Source organism: Anabrus simplex, chromosome 2, assembly GCF_040414725.1.
Source record: "Anabrus simplex isolate iqAnaSimp1 chromosome 2, ASM4041472v1, whole genome shotgun sequence".
NCBI lineage: Eukaryota > Metazoa > Arthropoda > Insecta > Orthoptera > Tettigoniidae > Anabrus > Anabrus simplex.
This window is the reverse complement of record NC_090266.1, coordinates 170032725-170049422: the sequence shown is the minus strand read 5'-3', so window position 1 is coordinate 170049422 and position 16698 is coordinate 170032725. Positions and strand designations below refer to the sequence as shown.

At 37.9% G+C, this 16698-nt stretch overlaps 1 protein-coding gene across 5 annotated transcripts in view; it reads left to right on the top strand.

Annotated features, from left to right (window-relative positions):
- The window catches only part of LOC136863970 (titin), a 348159-nt gene that overhangs the window by 142213 nt on the left and 189248 nt on the right, over positions 1-16698 (top strand). For all 5 annotated transcript variants that reach the window (XM_067140439.2, XM_067140437.2, XM_067140436.2 and 2 more), the window contains one exon: positions 8613-8765. In XM_067140439.2, the coding sequence (XP_066996540.2) occupies positions 8613-8765 (153 nt within the window). The remainder of the gene's footprint in view (positions 1-8612; positions 8766-16698) is intronic.

The window sequence follows — 16698 nt, the reverse complement described above, 5'->3', positions numbered from 1 at the left end:
TCCCGGTCAGTTGGCTCCGTAAATCTTTGCCATCTTTTCCTATAATCATTTTAATATGTATAAAATCCTTCAGGAGATCCGGCGTGGTGTCATATTGGGTGCTTTGGCGGCACTGAACCCGCGGCCGGACTGCATTCTTAGTCATTACCCGTCCAGGAGCCGTTTCCAGCGCGATCCGCACATTTGACGACGGTCCGGAACATTATTATTATTATTATTATTATTATTATTATTATTATTATTATTATTATTATTATTATTACTATTATGTGTTGCTGGAAAGGCTGATGACAGGGAAAACCGGAGTATCCGGAGAAAAACCTGTCCCACCTCCGTTTTTTCCAGCACGAATGTCACATGGAGTGACCGGGATTTGAACCACGGAACCCAGCTGTGAGAGAGGCCCGCGCGCTGCCGCCTTAGCAAAGGAGGATACTTATAAGTACATTAAGAACAGTAAAATCAATGGGTTCACCTCCTTCTACACCCCACCGCCGTTAAGTTTATTTACCGGCAAACCCCCCCCCCAAAAAAAAATTAAAAGAAGGCTTGTTTCTTTATGTTTAAAGGAGATTCCAAACACCAATGTTCACGTCTATTGCCGTCAGTTTTGAGATATAAGTATCCCCATAAAAATAATTTATTTTTTTCACTTCATCTCACACTACTCCCCCCCACCCGTAAGTGAATTTTCCCGCAAAAAATACTTGCTTCTTTAATAGTAAAAGATCTTCTAAATACCAATTATCACGACTCTAACTTCTTCAGCTTTTGATTTATGTGTCGTCATGAAAGGAATTCAACTCCTTTACACTCCCACCCTCCAAGATGGTTTCCCCACCGAAACGCGTTTTTCTTTGTTTTTAAAGGAGATCTAAATACGAATTTTCACGTCTGTAACAACTTTAGTTTTTATTAGATGTTTGCATTCTCATACAATTAAGTCAATTAAATTTTCAATACTTTCACCCCCCCCCCTCATTGGATTTTGCGAGAATACGTGTTTCTTTACTTTTAAAGCAGATTGCAAATATCGAATTTCACGTCTGTAACATCTTCATTTTTGAGATATCAGTAGCCTAATTAAAAGAATTCAACACCATTTTCAGTCACTCTTACCCACCCCCCACCACCCAAGTGGTATTTCCGAAAAATAAAAATACACGGTTCGTTATGTTTAATAGAGATAAAAAATACCATTTTTCACTTCTGTAACATGTTAAGTTTTTTTAGATATACTGTAAAAATTCTCATTTTAAAATTTCACCACTTTTGAGTTCCCCTTAGGTGGATTTCCAAAAACAAATCACCTATGTTTCTTTACATTTACAGGAGATTCCAAACACCCACTTTTTACGTCTGTAACATTTTACGTTTCCAAGATATTCTGTAGATATAGTCTTTCAAAAAATTCACCCAATTTGTCACTCCTGTTTAACCGCCATTAATTGGATTTCCAAAAACTAAAAAATACGTGTTTCTTTATTTTTAAAGGAGGTCCCATATACAAATTTTCGGTTCTGTAATATCTTCAGGTTCTGAAATATAAGTATCCTCATTAAAGGCATTCAACCCATTTTTCACCCTTTTACACCCCTCCTATTGGGATTTACAGGAAACAAAAAAATACGTGTTCCTTTATTTTTAGAGGAGATTCTAACTACCAATTTTTACATCTGCAAATTTTTAAGTTTTAAGATGTAAACACACTCATTTCTAAAAATTCACCCCCCACTTTCAACCCCCAATATTTATATCTTCAAAAAACGAAAAAATACGTGTTTCTTTACTTTTAAAGTAGATACCACATACCAATTTTCAGGTCTGTAATATCTTCAGGTTCTGAAATATAAGAAGCCTCATTAAAGGCATTCAACCCATTATTCACCCTTTTACACCCTTCCTATTGGGATTTTCCGAGAACAAAAGATTACGCGTTTCTTTATTTTTAAAGGAGATTCTAAATACCAATTTTTACATCCATACACTTTAAAAGTTTTGAGATATAGATACACTCATTTTTAAAAAATCACCCCTTTTTCACCCCCCCCCCCCCCATTAATTGGATTTTCGAAAAACAAAAAAATACGTGATTCTTTATTTTTTAAAGAGATCCCAAACATCAATTTTCAGGTCTGTAATATCTTCAGGTTCTGAGATATAAGTAGCCTCATTAAAGGCATTCAACCCATTTTTCACCCATTTTTACGATTCCTATTGCGATTTTCAAAAAACCAAAAAATACGTGTTTCTTTATTCTTAATGAAGATTCTAAATATCAATTTTTACATCTGCAAACTTTAAAAGTTTGGAGATATAAATTCACTCATTTTAAAAATTCGCCCCCTTTTCACCCTCCCATTAATTGGATTTTCCAAAAACAAAAAATACGTGTTTCTTTATTTTTAATAGAGATCAAAAGTACCAAGTTTCAGGTCTGTAACATCTTCAGTTTCTGAGATATAAGTACCGGTATCCTGATTAAAGGCATTCAACCCATTTCCCCACATTTTCACCCTTTTTCATCCCTCCTATTGCGATTTTCTGAAAACAAAAAAATACGTGTTCCTTTATTTTTAAGGAAGGTTCTAAATACCAATTTTTACAGCTGCAAACTTTAAAAGTTTGGAGATATAGATTCACTCATTTTAAAAATTCACCCCCTTTTCACCCTCCCATTAATTGGATTTTCCAAAAACAAAAAAATACGTGTTTCTTTATTTTTAAAAGAGATCAAACGTACCAATTTTCAGGTCTGTAATATCTTCAGTTTCTGAGATATAGGTACCGGTATCCTGATTAAAGGCATTCAACCCATTTTCCCCATTTTCACCCTTTTTCACGCCTCCTATTGGGATTTTCTGAAAACAAAAAAATACGTGTTTCCTTATTTTTAAAGACGATTCTAAATACCAATTTTTACATCTGTAAACTTTTAAAGTTTTGAGATATAGAGCAACTCATTTTAAAATTTCACCCCCGTTTTCACCCCCTTAGCGAAGGAATATCCCAAAATCCTCTCTTAGCGAGCACCTACGTCTTAATATGAATATATCCCCAAAATTTCATCTCTTTATGTCCAGTAGTTTTGGCTCGGCGATGATGAATCAGTCAGTCAGGACAAGTTATTTTATATATATATAGATGAGACTGGATATTTTTCTAGCCTTGAATTGTAGTCTTCTGAATTGACTGTAAGCTCTTTCAGCATTCCCAGTTTTCATATCATTCTCTATGCTTTGCAAACACCATTCATCTATTTTTCTTTTGCCTTTCTACATTTCTGTGTGACTAGATTTTTAGTTTCTTGTATTTTGTCTGTCCTCATGAAGTATTTGTACTGTGCTCTTTATTTCTTTCCTGATTGAGTCTTAATATATCTTCTGTCATCCACTGCTTTCTGGGCTCCGGTGTTTTTTTTTTTTCAATTTTATTTTTTTCAAGTGTTTCATTTGCTGCTGCTGTTGCTGCTGCTGCTGTCGTAACAGAAAATTTAATGGTGTCCCAGTTTGAATTGTTATCGTTGTGGAAACTTTTGTTTGTCTGTTCTCCAAATGTTCTTCAAATGTTCCTAAATTCCACTTATTCCCTCTTGACTTTCTCAATCTCCTGAGCCTGATTTGACATTTTGCTAAACTTGGAATGTGATCAGTATCAATGTCCGAACCAGGTGACAAGACATTACCTGGTTCCTATACCTTCCCTGCTCAAGAATATAATCTATTTGGTATCTGTTACTATCATTGGAATTCTTCCATGTATAATGTCTGCTATTAGGCATCTCAAATATTGCATTTATTATTACCAAATCCTGATCTTCATAAAAGTCCATCAAATGTGTTCCTCTTGTCGTTTTCTTTCCTAGGCCAAATCTACCAGCAACTTCTGTAGATTTATTGTTTCCCACAACAGCATTGGAATCTCCCAATATGATTAAATTGTCTTTATCCTTAGTTATTTTTATTACATCTTCAGTTTTATTATATATTTCTTCAACTTCATAATCTCCATGGCTTGTTGTTAGCAAGTGAGGAGCATATTTCCAAAACGTCTTTTCTCCACATTTTGAGGAAATTGACTTATGGGTACATTGATAATGTCCATCTCTTTCTCCGTGGAATGGTGATGAGTTTTTTAGGCAGAATGTCCTTTTTATAAGCACAAAACACGGTTAAATATGAGCTATGTTTCCAAAGAGTCTCTTCTCCACAGCAATATGGCTGACAGGAGTGCATCACAATTATGTTTACAAAATGTTTCTTCTCCTTTATACTGTGTAACAAGGACTCCCATTATTGTTTCAAAGCTGTCTCTTATCCTCCAATACAACTAGATATAAAGTGAAGCAAAGCAAAGCAAAGTCACCTCCGTACAGGCCATGAAGGCCCTTGGAGGAGTGGAAGGTAAAGGCTTCCACCATTATTAACCTCGGCACGTGATGGGGTGGAGTGGTTAGCTCTACGCCTGGCCGCCTTTGCCCCCAGGAATTAACCTGGTACTCATTTTTGGTGTAGGCTGAGTGAACCTCAGGGCCATATGCACCTCCGGAAGTGGAAATCTCATTTCTTAAATTTTACGACTTCCTGACGGGGATTCGAACCCACGTCCTTCCGGGCGAACCGAGCATGCCTTTACCGCCTCGGCCAGGCAGCCCCTCAACTAGATATAAAGGCAATGCAAAACGAGCATTTTATGCTATTTCTTTGCAAATATGGTGATAATTGTGTAGTGGAAACATTGTTGCATGAGATGGGGCACGTGATGGGGTGGAGTGGTATTTCCAAAACGTCTCTTATCCTTTTTATATTTCCAAAATGTCCCTTCTTCAACTCATTTGTATTAATATCTAATGAACGGTATGGTATTAAATGCATTCTTTGATTGTGGGAAATTATGGAATGTATAACAATTAGCTAGAAGAATTTTTGAGAGAGTCAAACTCAAAATTGCATTTTCTATTCGTTATTTCTTCGTTCTGTAAATTAGAAGCTGCTGGAGAAAGGACATCTTGGAAATATGCTCCTCAATAGTATGCCTGTATTATTCCTATATCTGCATGAGATTTAGGAAAACAATTGAACTACAGGTTATGGTGTAATAATACATTCAAGTCCTTGTACTTCGTGTGCGTTTTTTGCTAAGTTATTGTGCTTTTATGCACAGTCTATTGTTTGGTATATTTAATAAGTTTGGACATACTTTTTGTCAGGTGTTTACTGTTACATTCGTTTCCACGCAAAATAATGGCAGAAAAACAGTCAAATGAAGGTAGTGTGAAAAACAGTGTAGTAGTTCCTGCTCCCTTGAGAAAAGGGAGAAAACGTATTAGGAATGAGGAGGAGTGGAGGAAAAATGTTAAGAAACGAAAACGCTATGCTCAAAAGAGACTACCACAGATGCCGAAGTGTACACACATCAGCAGTGTTTTGAAGTTTAAAGAGTTATCTATGCAGAATGTTCAAATGTATTTCCAAAACGTCTCTTATCCTTTTTATATTTCCAAAATGTCCCTTCTTCAACTCATTTGTATTAATATCTAATGAACGGTATGGTATTAAATGCATTCTTTGATTATGGGAAATTATGGAATGTATAACAATTAGCTAGAAGAATTTTTGAGAGAGTCAAACTCAAAATTGCATTTTCTATTCGTTTTTTCTTCGTTCTGTAAATTAGAAGCTGCTGGAGAAAGGACATCTTGGAAATATGCTCCTCAATAGTATGCCTGTATTATTCCTATATCTGCTATTTTGGGTGCTATTTTTTCATTATTATCCTGTCATTAATATGGTATATATTCAGCACTTTAGTGGGCCATTCCTTCTTTAATACACAATTCAAAAAAAATTAGGAGAACATGTTTTTGAACGTATGCCATGCTCCACAAAACAATACCTCACACCTAGGTATATTACCAACTAAACCTTTATTATTTACCGTTGAAGTATACAAAAGAACATCGATGGATTCGCGTTCATATTGAGGACAAAAACGAAAATGTCCAAAAAGTCCACAAAGTGATAATTGTCCTCCAGGGTGGAATTTTATCACAGTTGGAGAGCTTCAGTATGGTGTATGTCCTCCACGAGCATTTATCACTACTTGGCACCTACGTGTCATGCTCCGTATAAGTCTACGGAGGTACGTTGCGGTATCAAGTCCCATTCTTCAAGGAGAGCCTGTTCGAGGTCTTGGAGAGCCTATGGTGGAACTGGACACCCACGAACACTTCTGTCAAGCTTATCCCACACACACTCGATGGGATTATTGGGACTCACTGCTGGGCATTCGATCTCTTGAAGGTCCAGTTCTCACAAGACAGCTTTGGTTATCAAAATCTCTTTATTTGCAAATGAGGTGTCTACCTCGGTGGCAAATGGTACACTAAAATACATTATTGATGCGTGCTACATGAGCCCTCGCATTGTCGTGCAGGAGTACGAATTCAGGGCCAACACCATATGCAGCAACCAACACATGTTGTAGCAGTATCTGCTCGATGTACCCTGCAGCGGTAAGATTACCACGGACGATGACAAGATCTGTATGGCCATCAATACTGATGCCACCCTACACCATCACAGAACCTTGTTCGAATCGGTCATCTTCCTGGGCAGCAATAATACCAATATAAATGGTTCGTTATTGGACATCATAAATTTTCCAGCCTACTCATTCCTGGTTGCCAGCGCTTCACCCCAGTGTGCTAAGTTGGGCTCATCGGTGGGTACATAGCACACCCACCCAAAAATTTATAATGTCCTATAACAGACCATTTATATTGGTATTATAAATTTACTCATTCGGGACAAATATTTCAGGTTCACTATGGGAATCAACATCTGTATCATCTGATGGCCAAGCAGGCGTCAATTTTTGGTAATGAGACAAAGTCTCTCATAGTGCATTGGCACTGCCTGTTGCTCCAAGTAGCCTACGCAGTGGCCTCCACGGTGTGAGCTGGCCATGCATCTTGGTGGGTACTGAATGTATAGTGTAAATTCTTTGTACAAAGCTAAAGTGGTATGGGCATATGATGAGAATGGGAGAAGAGAGAGTGCTAAAAAAAGCTTTTTCAGAGAAGTTAAATCCTATGCACCCGTAAGCGGACTGATACGCACACGAGCAGCTGGGCCAGGATTCCACAAGCGTCGTGATATGCCGGGGTGCAGGGTCGCATATTGGAAACGTTTGTGACATCTGTTGGTTTTTTCCTGAAACATTTCTACTAGAAATCTGTTTTTGGTGTCTCAAAATGTCAACAGAGTGCTCTGGTATGCTTCTATGGCAAAGAGAATTGATTAAGATATCGATCGAGAAAACTGTATTCCGTTGTCGACAAGATGGCTGAGAAGGAAGTTGCTTGCTCGTGTGATATGTTCAGTAATAGTGAAATTCAAAGCATACTTGATGTTTTAGGCTCTGATTTCAGCAGTGATAGTAAGGAAGAAGCTATTAGTGATCCTGTGCATGAATGATCACGAAATGTAGTAATATCGCGTAGTAATATCGTGCGACATGGAATGCCGAATGGACTTTCTCCCACCCCTCAAGATCCGACTATGACTGCCGGATTTGAACCTGCGATCTTGGTCCCTGGATGCGAACATATACCAGTGATTCTCAGACTGAATCTTAATAATAATAATAATAATAATAATAATAATAATAATAATAATAATAATAATAATAATAATAATACACCGAGTGAGACATGGCTGTAAGATTGTATTTGGGAGATAGGTTCTAATCTCATCATTCGCTGCCTCCTGATTGGTTTCACATTATTTACTAATTTCCAAATCAGTCAAATGTTAAGCTCATGTCGTATTGGTTTCCCATTATTTCCTTTTTTCAAAATCAGGCAAATGTTAGGCTCGTGTCATATAATTATGGTCATACCACACACTAAAGAACTTCCGAGGTAAGGTAAGTTAATGAAAAATTTAAGTTTTCAAAGGGATATTTTATGTGTTGTATTTCTGTATTGTTCTGTTTTTTGTGTCATAAGCAATAGCGTGGAATTTCTCAATAATATAAAACAGATTCCGTGATAATATGTGCAGTCGATCACCCACTATACCGTTTTAACTGAAAGCTTGCAACACCAAGGTTGCATACGAAAAAGTGGGTGGATTCCTAGCAATGTCAGAGCAAAGGGCAGGTGGGTGCACATGGGTTACCAGGAAAGAGACCACGAGGAATACCCTGAAAGAGGTGGTGGAGAAACAGGCAGTGATGGAGGTCCTTGATTCACAAACCGACCCAGGAAGCTGGAAACGGGAAATGAAGATGATGATGATAGCTGTAAATTAGAGATTGTATTAGCATTCTTATTTTCATTAAAACAAGCTTAAATTCAGTTAATTAGCTATATTGGAAGGTTCATGTTTTAAGACAGGAGGATATTTTTGAATTAAATCAAGTATTTGTGGAGACATTTTCTCATAATTTTTCTATCAGACTTTGGTTTTATGTTGGTTATGAACAGCAAGATTAATTGGAGAATATAATATTATGTTTAGAACCAGTATTATGTATTTGTTGAATGAAACATTTACTGTGCAGTAGCATTATCTTCCTTTAACAAGATATATTTCTCTTATTAATAGATACCCGCAATGCTGATTGGTGGCTTGTTAAGAAACATCTCACAGAAGAAAAGGGATATGTTCCAGCACAGTTACTTTTGGATGAAATTAACTATACCACATACGTGCAGAGGAAGCTTCATGAAAAGATCGATAGGTTGCCTGTCTTTGAAAGTAAGTAACTATGTCTATATCCTTCCATTAAGATTTTGCTGAATTAGACAGAGAGAACTAAAGAAATAATACACCAAGCACTGTACACTAATCATAATTTATGGAGGTTTGTACTGTATTTGCAATTGAACTAAAACCTCCAACATCAGGTGTATAAATAACACTGGCCTGAAAATTTAAACTTTATGATCATTTCATAATGTTCAAATAGTGATGTTTCATATTCCAGGTATGTTGAATCTGGATCTAAAGTCTGTTTTTCTCTATGACATCAGGTTTCTTTGCAAAATTAAAATGTTATATAAGACTCTCATACACATACAGGATTAATTTACTATATTATCACATGCAAGCAATGCATCTTTCTTCTTATGTTCTTTGTACTGATTTTTGCTTGTGAGCTGTAAATGGTTTTTCTCTCTTCAGTAAACAGCAGTAATCTGCTAGTAAATTTTTGCTCCATTTCCCCGAGATCCTGGTGGAAGTTTTCTCTTTGCTATTCATTCAGCATTCCTACATTCTCAGAGAAATAGTCCAGATGTGAATGTAACTTATGCACCTTCAAGCTCATACTGTAGCCTAAATCTTGGAAAGAACAAGGATTCTCTCCACCATTCATTTGTAATCTGGATCCTTTGTGTTGCCAAGAAAGTCCCAGAATGCTTTCCATACTGATCGTTCTGCTGCACACATAACGTCTTCAAAATTAGCATCAAAAATAAGTTTTCTGATATCTGGACCTGATTTTGGCATTACTGGTGCTTAAAAATTGGTTACACAGGTACTGAAAGCATTCACCTTCTTTGTTTACAGCCTTAACGAATTGCTTCATAAGCAGAGGTAACAGTATGTTAGATATGTCAACAAAAATTTTACTGTTTTATCTTTTTTGAGCCTACAATCCACTGTCTACATGACCATTCCTTTTGGGTCCAGTGATGTAACCTTGCTCGACTGTCCCAATCACAAAGGAAGCAGGGGTGCTTTGTTTATCCTGATTGTAGACCTATCACTGTAAGGTTACCACACACTTGCCACTTTATTTTTGGCAACATCTTCTCAAGATTTCCATGTGTTTCTTGCATAATAACTGAATGGGCAATGGGAATTAGTGCCAGTTTGTTTTCATTGTTAGAAGGACATACTTCAAACTACGCTTGGAGGCATCAGTAAGAAGTCTCCAGTGGATAGGATCATATTGTGATACTCCTAGTCTCATCTTAACCTCCAGAAAGGTGTTCCAGTAAACCAAAGATTCCTCTTGAGAAAAGAAAGGTGCAAGTTATTCTTCATGATGTCTGTACCAATAGTACATCATTCCTGGTGCCAACATGTTTCTTTCATGGAGTCTATACTCAAGTATCTCAGCAGATTCCTTTGTAACACCAATATCTCAAACAAAGTCATTTAACACAGTTTGCTTGAATATCTTGGGTTGATTTTCAACATGCTCTGGTGAGAAATCACAGTCAGATGTGGTGCCAGCCATTTCCGTACGAGATTCAAAAGAACAATGATCATGTAATTGTTCCATATTCTGTAGTACTGGTACATCAGGGCTATGGGGAACGGGTAAAATTGCATATGAAATATAGCTTGGATACACAATCTTATCATTGTTCCTGCTGTTAAATCCCATCACATTCACGGAAGTAGCACTGCGTACTGTGCTCTGTAGGTTGTCACCACATCATTGGATTTCCAACTGGTAACGCTGTTTCCTCACCGTTCACTAATGGCATACCTGCTCTATACAGGTCCTACAAGCCTTATGTGGTGACCACAGCTTGTCTTGATCTCCCAGTTTGATGCTGAAGTACGCATAGTAGGTCTTTCTCACAAACTTGGTTACTCTGTGCTGCTGTTTTAATGGTATGAAACTTCCACACAATGTATCTGAACTGTTTTTGCAACCACAATGTTCCTTATTGACATAAGTTTAATAAAATGGATTATCACAGTATGTTACTCATGTATAGGACACTTATGATGACAAAAATCTCTTTTTACTAGCAAGCAAAGTACAACTTAGGCTACAGTGTGTAAAGCATTACAACAGAATGGAGCCACTCAGCAAAACCTGCCATTGTTGAGGCTGTGAGGGTTGCCAGATGGCCGCAGGAGATTGCATTAAAAATTTAATCCAGAAATCTTATTTAAAGCAACATTTCTACTAATAACATAATGAGTGCATTAGTGTACGTGGATAAAAAAACGTTTAAAAAATGTAATATCAGATTATAAAGAAATGTGATGTGATGTGATGTGATGTGATGTGATGTGATGTGATGTGATGTGATGTGATGTGATGTGATGTGATGATGTGACGTGACGTGACGTGACGTGACGTGACGTGATGTGATGTGATGTGATGTGATGTGATGTGATGTGATGTGATGTGATGTGATGTGATGTGGGAAACTTTGGATCCTGATTCAGGATGCAAAAGTCATCCTAGAAAACAATACAGGATGGCAGCAATGAAACCATCCTGGGTCAGTGTAATTAACCTTTAACCCTTTGGCACTCAGCCTATATTCAGGGGTTTGCTCGAAGACACTCAAACTAATTTCTGTGATTTTCCAAACCAAATTACAAAAAATCTACACGTAAAGAGTTTAACACACATTAAAATAAAATAAATCACACTAATACAGGAAACTATGAGCATTTTAGAAATGAATATACCTAGGACGTATTGTTATTGGTAAAGCCAAAATACATTATTAAATTTTGAAAATAAATTTAAAAAATAAATTATGGTTTTCAATGACAGAAAAATCAGACGTTTTCAGTCCGGTATTATTCCGGTATTCTTTCTTGGTCATAGACCTCTTGCATCAAATCCCACTGCATGTCAGTCCTATCATTCTTCAGACATTATGAGTAAATTTATATAGCTAAAAGTATGTAGCTGAATGTTTTCAGCAATTTGTTGCCTCATAGTAAATTAAAAGACAGTAGAAATGCGTGGGCTTTCTGTGAGTGATACTTAACTGTCATAAAACTTCAATTGAGCCATACATATAGTCCAAAGGCTGCTGGGTCTAGAACCTGTGCTGGAAACAAATGAGGAGGGCATTTTGTTAATTACAACAAATAACTTTGAAGGAATTATTGAAACCCAGTGTTCGTGGTGTGAATTCCTATAGTCACATCTTCGACCATCTCGAGAGTTGGAATACCAGTTAAAATGTTGTAGGAGCAGGCAACCACTGAATTCGCTATCCTGCATAATATGCCGTTTTTCCCAGGTTCCTGAACATCTCATTTGTAAAGCCTTTAAAAAGTAGTCCATACATTGTGTTCAAATCCTGCCTATTAAGCCTCATTTGTGGAATATTTTCAGTTACTTTCTAATAATGTTTGTAAGAAAATTGAATTTGTACTATTTGCTCTAGTCATCAATCTGTAAAGTATTCCACCTATTACTTACTAGTTTTTCGAAGCATTGGTCCTGTTACCTACACTTTTTAAACCCATATCCTTGTACAGAACAGTACCATTACTGTTATGTTGTGACCCTTTCTGTCTCACACTCATATTCTTATTTCTTGGTTTTTGAAATATTTTTCTCATCAGTTCCATGTTGTCCTTGGTATATTGAAGTGTCTGTATCATTAAAATGAGCAAAAATTTTGAATTAGATGAAATCAGAGAAAATCATGCCAGTGCCACAATTGATGACGAAGGGAATGAAGACATTGAATCAGTTGAACATGTTCCCATGCAGCAAAATGCTCTTGGAGCAGTATCAGGGTTAAGAGAGTTTATCAGTACGTTTGATGATATGTCAGTTAGTGTAAATTCACAGTTATATCATATAGACAATGTTTTCTATTTTTCAAGTTTCTGTGCAAGACAGATGATTATTAATGAGTTTTTTCCTGGTATAAACTAGGGTTATGTCATTAATAGGTCTAGTATTGTAAAAAATGCTGAGTAATACCTCAGCATACAGTTCATGAAGCATTTACAATATATCAATTCTTCCACTTTTCCCGTGCTTGTAGAGTCATGGATGCGAACTGTGTCCCACATATAGATTTGGCTCTGTTTTACAGCCGGATACCCTTCCTGACCCCAACCGTATATGGAGGGATGTAAGCACTATTGTGTGCTTTTGTGGTGGTTGGTAGTGTGGTGTGTTGTGTTGTCTGAGTATGAAGAGGGGAGTTTTGGTACAAACACCCAGTTCTCAACCCAGAAGAATTAATCAGACGCAATTAAAATCCTTGACCAGTCGGAAATCGAACATGGGACCCTCCGAACCGAAGGTCTCAATGCTGAACATTCAGCCAAGGAGTTGGGCCATTTACAAATTTTCAATAAAAATGCAAAAAGAAATTTAACATGTTTTTATCTGTTTTACTGTACATACCAGGTGTATGCATAAGTCTTTTCTGGTTTCACTAAGAAATGGTGCCAGCAAACAGTACGCAACGTACGAATTTGACACATGCGTCATTTTGTTTTACTGACATTAACCCAACAACACACACAAGTTGAGTCCGCCAAACACTGGTGTCTGTGTTGTATCGTTCAGTGATCATGTCGACGTTTTTTCCTGAAAAAGAACATTTGCAGCACCCATTGGTTTTCTTATTTAATCAAAAGAAAAAGTCTGTGGAAAGTCATAGTTTGCTCTTAGAAACATGTGATGAACACACTCCATCGATTAGAACATGTGAGACATGGTTTCGACAATTTAAACATGGTGATTTCAATGTGAAAGACAGTGCACGCTCTGGTAGAACCACCCCGGTGAAATTTTAATGGGGCTTATGGTTCCAATCTGTAGCTAGCTTCAGGTAGTTCCTGTCTGAAATTTTAGATGGTGCTGGAGGTCATTCACAACGTGTAGATAATTGTAGACAGATGCAAGTAGGCATGAAATGAGTGATATTAATAATTAAAGGCAGTTTGCCTCGAAGTGAAGTATTTCAAGTCTAATCTCAATCCTTGGACCCTTCTGACAAAGAATTAGTTTATCACGTCAAGTATTATGGAGATAATATTGCTGGATTGCATTGAATCCGACCTTCCCCAATCGATTAACCTTGTTCGAACTAATATCAATTTTAAGCTATAGTTCCCATGATGCTACAGTATTTGTGTTGTTTGAATTCCAAGTGCCCATGTACTTGTGCTGTAAATCTTTGTTTCTTGTGCTTGTTCATTAGAAATATATCTTCACCAGTCCTCCTGAAATCCTGTATTTCCTGTTTGAGTACACCTCAGGGGCTGGAAGCTGAATGGTTCTGTTAATGTATTTCTATATATTTCCTGTCTCAGTGCATTTAATTCTGTTATTTTTATTTTCATGTGGTACTTCGATATTGATGTGATATCCCATTCTCTTAGAACTGCATTGTAATCGAAGGCAGGGAGGGGGGGGGCAAGGGGCTGGGAAAGGAGGGGAAGGGGGGAGCTGTAAGCATAACCGGATGTGTGCTCTGCTGTCTTGCTTTTGAAGGGATTTCTTATTTGTTATAATATCAGCTTTGTGTTAATATGTCACTCATTCATTTGAAGTTAAAGCTGCTTTGAGGTGTGAGGTTATGTTCTCAATAACAAAGTATGCCATACGAGCTAGGAGTATCAGATCATTATTTACAACATAGTAAGTACTTGCAAATAAAAATATATGAATTGCAGTCTATTGGGCATGGAAGTAGTAGAACTGCATTATAATCGATGGGGGGGGGGGGGGGGCTGAGGAAAGGAGAGGGAGGGGGGAACTGTAAGCATAACCGGATGTGTGTCACTGCGCCGGATGTTACTTCTCTGTGCTATCTGTTGATAATAACAGTAAGGTATTGTACACAATGCTCACTGTGGCACTATCTCAAATTTTGGACTGAAACTATTAGCACCAAGTGGCTTGGTACCAAAATTCATAATTGAGTTACATCTCTATTCTATTCTATTTTAACCTCTTTGGGTAGACCTCAGAAGTGCAAAGGTGAGGAATTGGCACAAGCATTAAATGTGTCACAAGAACAATCAGCAGACATTTACGAGCAATCTGGAAGATCAGTAAACTTGGTAAATAGGTCCCACATGATTTGAATAAATGGCAAATGGAAGATCACTTGTGAAATGCTGCTTCAATGCCACGAAAGAAAATCATTTCTGTACTGCATTGTGACAGATGCCAAAAAACGGATTTATTTAGAAAATCCGAAGTGGAGAAAATCGTGGCTGTCACCTGGCAAAGCTGGTCCTTCAACACCCAGGCCAAATTACTTCAGCAAGAAGACCATGCTTTATGTCTGTTGGGACCACAGCGGTATTGTGTATTATGAACTTTTGAAGCCCGGTGAAACCATTAATGCACAAAGCTATCGCCAACAGATGATTAATTTAAATCTCGCATTGATCAAAAGATGACCGGAATAGGCCAGAAGATATGGCAAAGTGATTTTGTTACACAACAATGCACCATGTCACACTGCAAAACCAGTGAAAGACACCTTGAAATCACTTGGATGGTATGAAGGTCAATCAAATATAAGTGGGATTTTTGTTCCTGAACATCAACAGTTGGTAGGACTGGCCTCGCACTTCTGCTATGCTTAGGCGGGACCATTAGGAGTGGTGAGAGCATGCTGTTAGATATTTCCCACCGTTTCATCAGTAACGCTCATGATGTTAGAGCAACAGTTGCACCCCTCCACTGTGCAATGCATAATTATAAAATTTCTTGCTCGTGAATGAGTTACTGCAGCTGAAATTTGCCAGAGATTGACTGCACTGTTCGGTGATCAGACATTGTCAAAAATGCGTGTGTTTGCCTGGCGTAAAAAGTTGAAGGAAGGATAAGAACATGTGGAAAATCAGCAACACGATCGCCATCCTTGGACCAGCATTACAGACGAAAACATTTGTGCGGTTAAAGACAATATTGACGACGATCGACGGGTGACAGTATCAGAAATTGCAGAACAAGTTGGAATCAGTTATGGGAGGTGTCAAGCAATCATCACAAACAACCTACAGTTTCCTTAAAGTGTGTTCCAGATGGGTCCCTTGCCTTTTGACCGAAAATCTGAAGTTGAGATGTTTGGAGGTCTGTGGAAGGTTTACAGCAAGGTTTGCGGAAGAAGGTGATGCATTTTTGAGTCAGATTGTCACCTGCGTAGAAACATGGGTCCACCACTACACTCCCGAATCCAAACAAGCCTGTAAGGAGTGGCGGATGAAAGGGGAGGCAGTGCCAGTAAAAGCGAACTGTCAGCTGGCAAGGTTCTTGCAACTGTTTTTTCGACCGGTGAGGCATTTTGCTGATTGATTTTTTGCATGAGCGACGCACAAGGTGAGGGTTGTATATCGCCGCAAAAGACAAGACCAATCGATGTAACAGGTCATCCTCCTCCACGGCAATGTGCGGCCCATACTGCAGCTCTAACTGTCTCAAAGTTACAGGAAATGCACGAGAATACACTTGGTTGTCCTCCTTAGAGCCCAGACTTATCGCCCTGTGATTTCCATTTGTTCTGACCGCTTAAAGAAACTCTAGGAGGGCAACAATTTGAAGATGATGAGAGTGTGGAAGACTTTGTTTGCAACTGGCTGGTGACATGACCCTGTTCTTTTTACGATGAGGGCATCAAAAAGCTGCCCATACTCTGTGACAAATGAATTTCCAAAGCAGGAAACTATATGGAAAAATAAATTGTAATTGCCTTGTGTTTTTCAATAAATGAATTTAAGTAAAAAATAAAATCCCGTTTATATTTGATCCCCCATCGTACATCCTTCTGCACCTGCCGTACATCACCCCCCGACCTGGCGCCATCTGACTATCACCTCTTCACATCATTGGGGCATGTGCTCGCAGAGCAGAGCTTCAGCAATTTCAAGGAAGTTGGAAAATGGCTCAACAAATGGTTTGCCACAAAAGACAAGCAGTTTTTGTGGCATGGTATTC